The sequence below is a fragment of the Acanthisitta chloris genome, unplaced genomic scaffold (genome assembly GCF_000695815.1).
Source record: "Acanthisitta chloris isolate BGI_N310 unplaced genomic scaffold, ASM69581v1 scaffold40399, whole genome shotgun sequence".
Lineage (NCBI taxonomy): Eukaryota > Metazoa > Chordata > Aves > Passeriformes > Acanthisittidae > Acanthisitta > Acanthisitta chloris.
Genome location: NW_008693869.1, coordinates 13,124 through 25,602, shown reverse-complemented (window position 1 = coordinate 25,602; position 12,479 = coordinate 13,124). Strand labels below are relative to the sequence as shown.

At 48.9% G+C, this 12,479-nt stretch overlaps 1 protein-coding gene across 1 annotated transcript in view; it reads right to left on the bottom strand.

Annotated features, from left to right (window-relative positions):
- IL21R (interleukin 21 receptor) overlaps positions 1–5,257 on the bottom strand; it is a 12,450-nt gene extending 7,193 nt beyond the window's left edge. Inside the window, exons 1-3 of the mRNA XM_009083194.1 lie at positions 5,203–5,257; positions 2,030–2,135; positions 1,250–1,446 (exon numbers count right to left, since the gene is read on the bottom strand). Coding sequence (XP_009081442.1) covers positions 1,250–1,446; positions 2,030–2,135; positions 5,203–5,257 — 358 coding nt within the window. The remainder of the gene's footprint in view (positions 1–1,249; positions 1,447–2,029; positions 2,136–5,202) is intronic.
- Between the last annotated feature and the right edge of the window lie 7,222 nt (positions 5,258–12,479).

The following is a 12,479-nucleotide window of genomic DNA, read 5'->3' as shown; positions in this document are numbered from 1 at the left end:
TCCTGCCCCTCCAGCTGAGTAGTCCTGAGCCATGCAAAGAACCACCTGAGCAACATGAGGAAGTCAGGCCCACGTTTCTCTGAATACCCCTTCTGCCTGTCTTTGAACCTCCTCATTGCCTAAGCAGAAGGAGATAGCACAAGGGGCTAATAACTCCTGGGGGATGTAAAGAGTAGAGCACCTTGTTCTTTTCCTGACATAAGAGGGCTCTGTGTAGTCATGATCATTTGCACAGTTGGGGAAATACCCCTCACTGTAACAGAAACATCAGGAGAAGCTGAGGTTAGGGGACACTGCATAAACCCAGTGCAATGCCCTGTGTATCCTAGGTGCCCCAAAGCCAGTTTTGGTACCCCTGCAGGGTGTGCTAATACACTGAAAAGCAGTAATGCTAAACTCCAGCACAGTCTGCAGGGCCCACCACTGAGCTATGCTGCCTCTGTAGGGGAATGTCTAGGAGATATGCAAAGCACCACTACCCAATCTGCAGTCTGTCGGTGGGGGCAAGGGAGTTTCCTGAAAGGTTATGGCATTTGTCAAAGACATGGCACTTCTCCTGTAAAGTTTAACTTCAAAGAATCTAAGTACAAAAAGGACTTTTGACAAGGGTATGCACTGATAGGACGAGGGGGAGTGGCTTCACACTGACAGAGGGCAGGTTTAGACTGGAAACTGGGAAGAAGTTCTTGGCTGGGAAGGTGGTAAAGCACTGGCACAGGTTGCACAGTGAAGCTGTGGCTGCTCCATCCCTGGGAGTGTTCCAGGCCACGTTGGATGGGGCTTGGAGCAACCTGGGTTAGTGGGAGATGTCTCTGCCCATGGCAAGAAGGGGTTGGAACTTGATGATCTTTCAGGTCCCTTCCAACCCAAAACATTCTAAGGATTCTGTGATTTGTGACATTTGCAATAAAGCAATTCCTCCTGCCCTTTGGAATGTATCCAGGAACAAACTCTTGCATAGTCTTGGTATGGGACTGGTCTCAGGTAGAAATTTATCACCTACTGCTTCATGGGGAAGCAGAATTTCCCCATGAAAAGCATGGACCAAGCCAGCTGCAAGCTCCATCTCAAGCATAAATGTTTCTGCAGTTTGCAATATCAACAACAAGAGCACAGTGCTCTGTGTAGCTGAGTGTACACCAAATTCAGCCCCAGCACTCACTGCTGTGCTCCCTCCTTGCCCAGAATATCAGCACACATAAACATAAAGTCAGACAAGATTTATCAAATCCACCAGTTTTGTACTTACCGATCTGTGCCATGTAAAAGTCTTTGGAAATCACATGCTGCCTATCAGCTGTCTCTGTGACATCCACCTGGACCTTGATATCTGCCAGCAGTTCAGTCATGTCCACAGTGCACAGGTACTGTGTGTGACTGGTGTTCCTGGATGATTGCAGGAGACTGCAGACAGCTGCAGGTTTTTCTGGCTCTTCTACAGAAGCCCTAAAAACACCAAAACAAACCAGTCCACATCTACCATATGCTGCAGTTGGATTAAATTGTTGTTCAACCACAAGACATAGAAATCGATTTTTTAAAAAACCCAATGTTTGAATTAAAATTTATCTTTGAACCTTGATAGATGTGTTTTCCCTTCTATTTGCTCAGCTTGGCATCTTTGAGAGAAACGGGAAAGTGTTTGTGAAAAGGAAAGGTGGTCCTGAGGGCTGGACAGACCAAGACTGCATCCACTTCCTTGCTGGAGCAGAACAGCAGCCATGTGGGATTGGACAATCTGCATGAGCCCTGTCAACAAATGGGTGTGAAAGTTCACTGTTAGCAGCAAAGGGCACGGAGAGAAAGCAGTGCTGAGGAGGCTGGAGCCAGCACAGCAGTCTGTGCCAAGAGTGGGCAGCAGAGACAGGAACTGGAGTCCTTTGCCAGGGGAGAAGTCAGCTGGTAACTGGAGTGTGAATTACCAAGGACAAACCAGCATGACAGCAAGAACAAGATTTCTACCTAACAAAGAGGACAGAAGGTCACCACTGTTTTTTGACTGGACTTTGCTCATCCTACTACGACGTACCATGTTGCAGTGAGGTTGTATGGACTGGCACCCAGGTCATTTCTCAAGACACAGGACAGGGTCTGTACATAGTCCACAAAACAGGTGAGGTTTTCACCACACATAGCTGTAGGTTTGGAAAGAGAAAACACAATGTCAACTTCCATGATAAAGCAAGCAGAACTTTATGTCAACACATGCAGTCCTCAGGGTTTCTGGAGGGAACAGCCCCCGTGACAGTCCTCCTCCCACCCTCATTGCAAGTCTCCAGTCGTGGGCCATGAGATGTGTCCCAACTCTGCAGGGTGACAAGTCACTGACAGCAAGAGAAGTGTCAAACCAAAATCTACTAAAAGTGCTGTGGCAGTGAAAACCAGGAAATGCCCAAACCATGACTGAATTTTGCCTTGTCCCAGTCCCCTCACATACATCCCCAAGGCAGTCAGAGCTCTGCAGGAGTCCCAGCTCACATGGCCCACGGAAGAGGCATGAGAACCTGAGAAGAAGCAGCAGCATATTCAAAAGTTGCAATGGTACCCCTGCCTAAATCAAGCACTGTTCTTTGCTAGTCTTCATTGTACATCTACATGGCACTTTGCTCATTTTAAAAAAATGTGGTATTTTGGTAAGCTTTTTGTTGCCATTCTCTTTGCTGTTTTCTGCAGCTTGATATCTGCAGCATCAATACTTTTCATGTCCAGCTCCAGAGACCTGAACTGTATTTTTCATGGAATCTTGGCAAAAAAATACTGCAAATTTGTAGTTACTGTAATTTCTAGAAATCATTCTGATAGGCACAATTTATTCATTACAGACTTCTACAGAGAACTTGAGAGGCAATTGCAGAATTTACACTGGCCATTAAGAAAACTGACTAATTTGAAAGTGGTTACAAAACAGCATTTGTGCTCTTGTAACTGTTCTGCAGATCAGTTCTCACAACTCAGTCTCCAATATGTGCTATTGTCCTGTGCATAACACACAAGAGTTTTCTCCCTGGATTTCAAGGCAGGGAAGGTGGCAGCACAGTGAGAAAAGTCTGCATTACTGAGTCCTCTCCTGGCAGCACCCTGGGCTACAAGAACCACCACTGCCCCAGGAATGGCTGAGTGAGGAAAGGCCTGCAGGAGATGCAGTGTGCCATGCTGGGGCAAACCATCCCTCACTGCAGTGTCCATTGGTCTCTGACATGTACAGCATCACCCTTTTTAGATGGGAATAAAATTGTCACCCTCTAGGGAAACACTCAAGGTTGCTACATCCATGCTTAAATCAAGCATGGGTCCTCCCCTGCCCCCAGGGCTGCCCCACGTTATGCTATCAGGCACCCAAACCCTCTGATGCCAACCATGCTGTGAGCTCACAGCCCTTAGTCATTCTGCTGTGTGCCTGGTCAGACAAGCTGCACTCCCTGCTTCCTCCTGCCCCTTCACAGCAGCTTTGTGCTCAGGGTTGTTTGCATAAAATGAGAGCAGGCTGATGAGATAGGCTCAACAGCCACAGTGCCCAGTGGCACAGCAGAGGAGAATGCTGTGTGCAGAGAACCACCACCACCACGGAACGCAGCCAGCGTGGCACCCATGGACCAGACACATCTGTTCCATCCTCCAGATCAAATGACCATCCCCACAAACAAGCTGTGCCTGCACTTACAGCCCCAGTGCACAGCAGGCAGGTCCAGGAGAGGTGCAGCCTCCTGCCAGGCTGCGGTAGGCTCAAAGGAGAACAAAGTCCAAATTTCCCCCACTGCTGTCAGCCATCACAGCATTTACTCCCTAATCCTCATGCATCACACCCTGCTCCCCCTACAAGAGCTCTGGGCAGCACTGGGATTTGTGTACAGGACCCTCCTTCTCCTGAGGAGCTGAGATGGTGACAGAGGGACTCTGGGGATGTTTGAGACAAACTGGCCCCAAGGATGTACATATGCTTTTTTTTAAACTGCAAATGATTCAAATTATATGGTCGCCAATTTGTTTCATTTTGACTTTTTCTTTCATGCTGACTTCAAAATTGTCTGCTAAAATTTTCATTAAGTTTTCACTTTTCATTTTGAGGCCTCAAGAGACTCTTCTGAGGGTTCTGGTACAAGCACTATTTGGTCCAGAATCCTGAGCAACATACTTTTCTCCCTTAGCCTAACTTCACTCTCCTACAAAAATGGGCTTAGAAATCTCTTGCTTTCCTTCAGAAAGGGCAGCAAGTATTAATAAACTATTAAGCATTGGTAATTAGCATTTTTCTATGCTATTATGTTAATTAGTCAAACAGACTACTCTTCCCAGGTAGCTGGTAAGCTGCAAGCATATCTTTGGGCAAGAATCTGTTAACAAAATTAAGAGGACAGGTTTTTACTGGGAAAGGAATAATTAAGTGTCCTAAACCCAGTTAGATCTAGGATGAAATGTCTGTCCTTGGCAGCTTCAGAGACAAAAATGAAATGCTTCTAACAGTAAGATCTAGATTGATCCAAACTGAAATTAGGAGAGGGTAATTCCCTGGCTTGTGTCACACAAAATTCAGCCCAGACATCACAGTGGCCCATATGGCAGGAAGATATAACTCTGAGAGCATCTTTTCTGCTAGTTCAGGCTTGGAGCAGGCCCAATGCTCTGCCTAGAAGCAGCATGTAAGATGCCAAACTTGCAGGGTTCCCTGCAGACACGGTGGTCACTGCCTTTTTCTGTCCAGCTGACCTGTTCAGAAAGTCAGCTCTGAATCAGATGGAGTTTGCAGGGTGGGTAGGAGCCAGGAAAAAAGGGGCACAGTCCAGCAAAGTGGCTCAGACCAGGAGAGGTTCACACAGGTTGACCTGCCAACAACTGCTATAAACCCTGGGGATATCCTGGACTTGGCCAGGAGAACCACAGCACAGGGTTTTTTTGGTGGGGGAAATCCTACTCTAATGTCACTAGGAGATATTTTGATGCAAGGCAGGCACTAACTCTGCCCTTTCCCCACTCGTGCTGCTCCCTGGAGCAGTATTCAGCTTGGCTGAGCTCTGTCCAGCTGTGCACCTTCCTGTGCCTGTGCTCCACTTGTTATCCCATGGCAGCCTCTCCCCTAGTACCCTCTCTTGTGCTTGCTGTCCCATGGCAACCTTGTGCCATGCACTTCTTCTGAGAACCAGTGCCAGTGGTCACCAAGATAAATCCAGTGTATGTACAGCCCAGAAGAAATATCTGAGAACTTACTGTACTGGAGTAAAAGAAAGAAGGAAATACTCTGGAACCATCGTTTGTTCCTCATGTTGGTTCTGACTGGATGTCCTGGGGGGGCAAAAAGAAAAACAAAAACTCCATGACCAATTAAAAGCTCAGCTCAGACATCTACTCAGATGACAAAGGTCGAGGTGGAATTAATCTTGGTTTCATTTAAATGTCTAAAAGTAAAGTGCCTCATTTAGGCAAGTAATTTCAGCTCTCCTGTGTGTACCTACTCCAGGGGCTAAGCTGGAATGACCAACAGCCAACAGGCCATAAATGAGGTCAGTGGTCTCCACTCCTTGCCAGCATGTGCAGGGAGAAAGCAGCAAAGCCACTGCAGCCTCAGGCTATCCATGCAACAGGAAACCTCCTGGGTTAAGTGTTAACTCATTTTTCTTCATTTGTTCCCTGCAACTAGAAATGCCTTGCCACTAAGAGAAGTGACATTGCTGCTGCTTAGACATCTGTGGAGTGAATTAGTCAAATGGAATCTGAGCATCACTGTGGGTCTGTATGAGCAAGGATTGTGAGAACTCATTCATCTGGCGTACCCATGGTTAAATAAGCATGAAATATCTAGTTAAAGGACTCCAGGAAGGCAGACTAGAAAAAGCCCAATAGCAAAAACCAGCCTCCCATGTGGCACAGAAGAGAAGGATGTACAGTGCTGACTGCAGGGAAAGGCTGTCCTGATGCAGTTTGGGGAGGAGAACCTACAGGGAAGCCTTTAGAGGAGGGCCCAGCAGGGTGTTTAAAGCAGTGTGAGGAACGGGCATCGCAAACGAACAGCTGCTCAGCTCACAACCCCTGCTCCCAGACCAGGCCCCCAGGCCACATAACAGGAAAGCTGTGTTTTCACAGTATTTAAACATTTACAGAAACACATGGATATGCACAGAAAGACTTCCAATTTGCTCCCTGCAGAGTATAAATACTGGAAGGTTACGAGAAGGTCTCCCCAGAGCCTTCTCTTCTCCAGGCTAGACACCCACAGCTCTCTCAGCCTGTCTCCATAGCAGAGAGGCTTCAGCCCTTGGAGCATCTCTACAGCCACCTCTGGACTCACTTCAGCAGCTCCATGTCCTTCTCATCTTGGGAGTGCCAGGGCTGGAGGCAGCACTGCAGTGGGGTCACCTGGGGCAGAGCAGAGGGGGACAATCCCTTTCCTTGCTGCCACACTGTGGGGATGAGCCCAGGACATGGTGTTCTCTGGGCTGTCAGTGCACATGGTGGCTCATGTCCCGTGTTCTACCCACCAGCACCCCGAGTCCTTCTCAGTGGGGCTGCTCTGGATCCCTGTGTCCCCAGCCTGTGTAAACACTGGGGCTGTGGGTACCCAGTGGTGCCTGTGCTGCCTCTGCCACCAACAGTGAACACTCAGACAGCTGCTCAGCAGAAAGAACCCAGTGTGGCCTCTACACCCTGAGGAACATCTGTGGCGTTAAAAATTCCCCAGGTTTACTCAAATAATGAACACAAAATAAATTTAGCAGCAGCAGAAAGCCCCGAGCAGGCTGAGGGACGCGCCGGGGCGCAGTGCTGGGTGAGGCGAGCGAGGCACTCGGTGGCTGTGGCATCTCACCCTGTGCTGTGGCTGCTGCTCCTCCTTTCCTGCCCAACACACCCTGCCTGGGCAGCACAGCTCCAGGCACCCTGCCAGCCTCCCTCACCTGCTGCTCCCTCCTCCACACTCCAGCCCTTCTTTCTGCATTACACATGGCCTTGAGGAAACACCTGTTCCTCACCCTTTTGGCTCCAGCTCTCCCAGTCTTCTCTGTGTAGTAACTCTTGTCATTACTATGACTTCTAGTGGTGCAGCCCCTGATTTGAAGCTTCCTCCAGCCAGGCCCCCTGAGAGCCTCAATCCCAGCCTTTGACTGAGCTCCCACCTTCCCAAAATCCCTCATTTGTTTCAGCCTTTCCATTTCCTTCCATCTGTCAGCACATGACTGTTCCCCTGGAGGGAGGAATGGCAGTGGGCAATGAGCAGAGGCAGGAACTTATTCTCTGTCTGGCATTCGAAAAGTCCTTTCTACCACCTCACTTCAGTTTCCTTGTCTGTGAAATGAGGTCCCTGAGTGAGCTCCATGCAGCTTTGAAACAGTCAATTCTTATCAAATATCAAGCACTGCACAGCTGCTGTGAACCACTACTGCAATCCCTTAGTGTCCTGGGGAACAGCAGGTGAGACCACAGCAAGAAAGCTGATTAGCCATTCACATAGATGTGCATGTGTAAATGATGCTAAAGGTTTTAATACACCAGAGAACAGGAAACAGGACCAGTAGAGACACAGACACTTACAGAGATTATTTTTGTTAAGGATCTGGAAGTACAAAGCTCTGAGCTGCCAAAGATGGATGCAGTCTAAGCTCACAGTGTGAAGTGCTTCCAGGAAACACAAAACTTCCACAAAAAAATTCCCAAACAAGAAACCAAAATAAAACTAATTAAGAATTCAACTGAAGTGAAAAAGAAAAAAAATAAAACCTGGTATTGCCAAGATGAGAAAATGAATTTTGCTATACACAAGCAAAAAAGAGTGGAAGACACAGTCCAACAGTTATATGCCCAAACAAGGTTCCTTCCTGGAGACAATCCATCATCGATGCACACTGCCATCTAATCACACAGCAGAAGCAACAGGGAGACAGGGGGTGGCTCTGGCTGGCCAGCAGAGGCCAAGGGCAATGACAGCAGGGGCACAAGGGCCACGTCAGCTCTGATGAAGGTTGACAGTGAAGTTGCAGATACCAAGCAGGAACAAACTGGCAGTAGGGAAGGAAACATGGACATTACCTGCCCCGTCCTGTGCATTTCAGCCCTCCAACACATCCATGGCCAGCCTGGCTAAATCGTAACTGCTACTGCAGACCCTGCCTGCACAGGAGCTGGGGAGCAGGCCAGTCTCGTCAGCACTGAGAAGAGCAAAGCTTACTTGTGCACAGCCCAGGGCCGTGGTGTGTTGGAATACACAGCAATACATGGAGATTGACGTCACTGCCGTATCGGTATTACTGTGCTGACAGAAGGATGTGGTGAGAGGAGGTGATGAATTCAGGTCCAAACACCCACACAGCACTTATTACTGTACTCTGCTCTCTTATGTGAGAAAAGGGTGGGAGAGCAGACACAAACTCACCAGCCTTGTATCTAAAAGGTCATAGTGGGGCTGGTGGAGTTAGACCCTTGCAGTGAGGAGGCATCAGTGTCAAGGCATTAAAAGGCTAAGCCTAACTGCATAGTACAGCACGTGCCATGCTGGAGACAGCTCAGCTTCCACCCATCCTCAAAAGACCCCAGGACCAGGGCAACAGCACCAATGCTCAGACCACAGGCAGGGAAGTAGTATGGCTCCTGCACAGGTAAGGGGCTCACCCTGCCCTGTCTCACACCTGTAGCCTGTCTGGGCTGGTGCTCTGCACATTGTGAGGCTGACACTGAGGTGAGTTGGTCAACTCACCTATGCCCTACTGAAAAGGGGCTGCAAGGAGCCACATTGTGTCCCTGGGCAAGAAGGAAAGAAGCAGCACCAATGGAGGGACTTGGCACACAGCGTAGCATGGTGGTAAGAGGGTAAAGAACAAGGAGCCAATAACCCAAGAAGACCGCAGCAGTGAAACAGACACAGAGCAGCAGGGTGCAGGATGAGGGGGCTCCTTGTTCAGCCCTTCATGCCTCCGATTCACCCTGGGAAAAACAGGTGGTTGGCACCACCACTCAGGCCAGGGCAGGTGGCTCTTGACCATGCTTGCCAGGTAGTTGCTGGTAAATGGGCTGGCCCAGGTGCTGTTTGTACACTGTTAGAACATGCATGGAGAAGGTCCCATTGCTTAGCCCAGAAGCTACTCCTCATGGTCTTTGGAGCAGAGTCTCTGTAAGACCAGCTCTTCCCTCTGCACGCTCTGTGGGTCACTTACAGGCACAGTGTCAGGCCCAAGCTTCTAGAAAAGACTTGCCTCAGCTGATGTCACCTGTGGGTTGTGGAGATTGTCACCACTGTTGAGTACAGTGTGGGACAGCACAGGGTCAATGAGACTGAGCAGCTAAGCTAGACATTTCCCAGGCAGTTAGTAATATCCTTCTCTTGTGAGGATAGCAGACCAGGGCAGTGGTGCAGATCTTGCTCCCTAATTATAGAGGACTCACCAAGGTGTGTGAGTACTGTTTATTTGGGCAGAGGAAGAAGGGAAAGGGCAATAATATGCATTTGATATTACATAGCTAATTTTTAAAACAAGAACACTGGTGGCACTCTAAGACCAACTGCTTTATGAATTTAAACATATTGCACCTAAAAGCCAGATTTTCTCAAAGTAACTCATTAAAAATGTAATCTCAGCCCAGCCCACAGTGGCAAGTAATATTCACCAAGAGGCAAGTGTGAAGGGCACACCAGGGAAGGCTTGGTAGATTCTGCTAGAGTTATTCACAACCCAAAACCAGTTTCACATGACTGGAAGAAGGGCAACATCTATGTATTTATCAGCAAGAGTACACACAGAGGAAATAACAATCAGAGCTGGCAATTCACAGAACCAAAGAATCTTCAGACTTGAAGGGATCCACAAGGATCATCCAGTTCAACTCTTGGCCCTGCACAGGATGTCCCTGAGAGCAACACCATGTGCCTGAGAGCATTGGTCAAATGTTTCTTGAGTCTTGGGGCCGTGACCACTGCCCTGGGGAGCTGTTCCAGTGCCCAGACACCCTCTGGGGGAAGAACCTTTTTCTCATATCCAACCTAAACCTACCCTGACACAAAATCAGTCCGATTCCTTTCTCTAGGAGAGAGAACTAGTGAGACTTGTAGTTATTAGGTTCATGATTTGGGGAAAAAACTCCACACAAACAGTACTATCTCTGTATTTTCTTCCAGTCGCAATGGAATTAAACCAACATCCTCAGCACGGTCAAAGATACAGACCTGGCGTAACTCTAGGGTCAAAGGCACCTTTAGGTGACATTTAGAAGGAAGAAAATCATACATTACAGTAAGTAAAAAATCACAGGAGAACAGCTGAGACATGAGTAACTGTGTTCTACTGGAAGGGAAAGCAATAGAAGAAACCGCCTCAAAGCCCAGGAAATGGGCTAAAGCATGAATGAGCCAGGCAGAAAGCAGAGGTGTTAGTCAGCAAAGCAGCAGGTTGAAAAACACTGAAGCTCCCCAGGTAGTGGCTGTGAGCTGACACAGGATGCTGCAGGGGAGGGAGGAGTGCGTTACTTTCAGTCTGGGGAATGACGAGTGCCACCTGCAGAGACCCTGGCACCCTGCCCTCCTACTCCCTTCTGCCTTTGCCAGTTTTCTCTGCCACCAACACTGGGCTCAGCCTCTTGTTTCCCACCATATCCCAATCTGCATGAAGGCTGTAGTAAGAGAACATCACTTTGACTCCTGCCTGAGGAAAAGAGCTTACCTTCACAGAGCTGTGATTACATACGTCCTGCTCACATGGAGGAGACTGCAGAGAGGCTTGTATCTTCTCTTAGGAAATCACCAGACACATGCTGGTAAACAGAAACAGGAATGACTGTGCCTGTGAACTCACCCTGACCATCTGGAACAGAAACCTATAGCTCTGCTCAGACGCAAACCCAACACCCTGCACTGCACCATGCAAAACATGCCCAAAACATGCTCTCTGCACAAGGTCAGCAAGCCTGTCACACCTTCCCACAGTGCTCACCTGAGCTGGCAGTTCTGGCAGAACCTGGGGGTACACCAAGACCAAAGCTCTGCTGCTGACACACAGCTATTTATGGCAAAAGCCTCACCTGAATCTTGTGGAGCTTTGTTTTACCACATGATGTCAAAAATCAGCATGTCCCACCTATGCTGCCTGGCCCCTTTCACAGCAGCCCTTCCACACCTGGGGCTGGGAGCAGCAGTAGAGTGTGCCTGGGACAGCTTCTGGCACCTCTTACAGGGTGAAAAACACGCCAGTTATCTTCAACCTCTGACTGTGGCAGCATGTTCAAAGTGAACTGCCCTGCACAACCTTCAAGCCCAAGGCCTGCCAGACATGTGCACTGGTCAGCAATTCCAGCACAGCACAAGACAGCTCCTCCAGACCTCAACTGCCTACTCACCACGGGCAGTGGCTCCATAGCCAGTCATGGCCAGTGCACAGTTGGTTCTCACAGCCACTCTCCAGGGCATCAAGACAAGAACTGGGGATTGGTTACAACCCTGAGCCAGATGTGGAAATTCTACCCCCAGAATGCAGCCCAGTGCTTTCTCAGCCCAGTGTAATTCTTGTTGCTGTGTGGGTGGCTCACTGCAAGTGAAACCAGCAGTAGCTGAGCTGGGGAGAAGCAGCCAACCTCAAACTCTTCAGCTTATGCCAAATTTCCCCATGTCTAAGAGCTGGGGAAACAGCAGCAAGTAGGAAAGTCCCAATGCTACGTGTTAGTCACCAAGTCGCTAACCTTCAACAGAAGACAAACACCACATTGCTGTGAATGTCCTGTTGTTACACTGTGGAGCACAGGCAAGACAAAGGTTGATCCATCACTGAACTGGGACAGGAGCTCTGTTGCATCCCTGCCATACTCAATGGACTGTGGCAGGTCTAGCACAGTCATCCCTCTCCCAAGGCATAGCCTGTACTGTATCAACTCTTGCCATGAGAATACAGAATTTTAAGTCTCCCACACAGATGCTCAGAGCTTTATAGAGAGTATTCTGGCTAAGAGATAAAAAAGAACCAAACAGCTGCTCCTCCCTCTTCTGCAGCTTAATTTGCCACAGCAGCCAGTTCCCCACTCTGTTCATCTAGGGCCGCTGCCCTTTCTCCTCCTCTTTCTTCTTGCAGCTCTGCTGGAGGAGTAGAGAGCAATGGTGTGGAAATCTCCATGTTACAGAAAGCCACAGAAGGGACAGGTTGGAAGCAGGACTGCAAAAGGGACAAATAGAGCAAAGCACCTTTGGCCAGAGTCCAGCAGAGACGTAGAGTTCCTCTCAACATTGCTTTCTCAGCTTGTCAGAAGGAACGAGAAGGCTCAGGACTCAGCAGCTCCTCAGTGCTGTGACAGCTGTTCCTGAGCACTCCGGGCAAACACCCCGAGGTTTGGCACTTCGGCAAGAGTTAACTTTGGTGGTGTTAGTGAAGCACCTGGAAAGTGTCCTCTCCCTCACCTGTGTTTTCCCTCTGCTTTGGAGCACCCTGCTTTGAGAGACAGCAGTCGTGCCCGCAGGTCCCTGCTGAGCTGCTGCTTTGCTTCCAACCTGCGACCGCGGCGAAGTCTGAGCAAACGCCGAG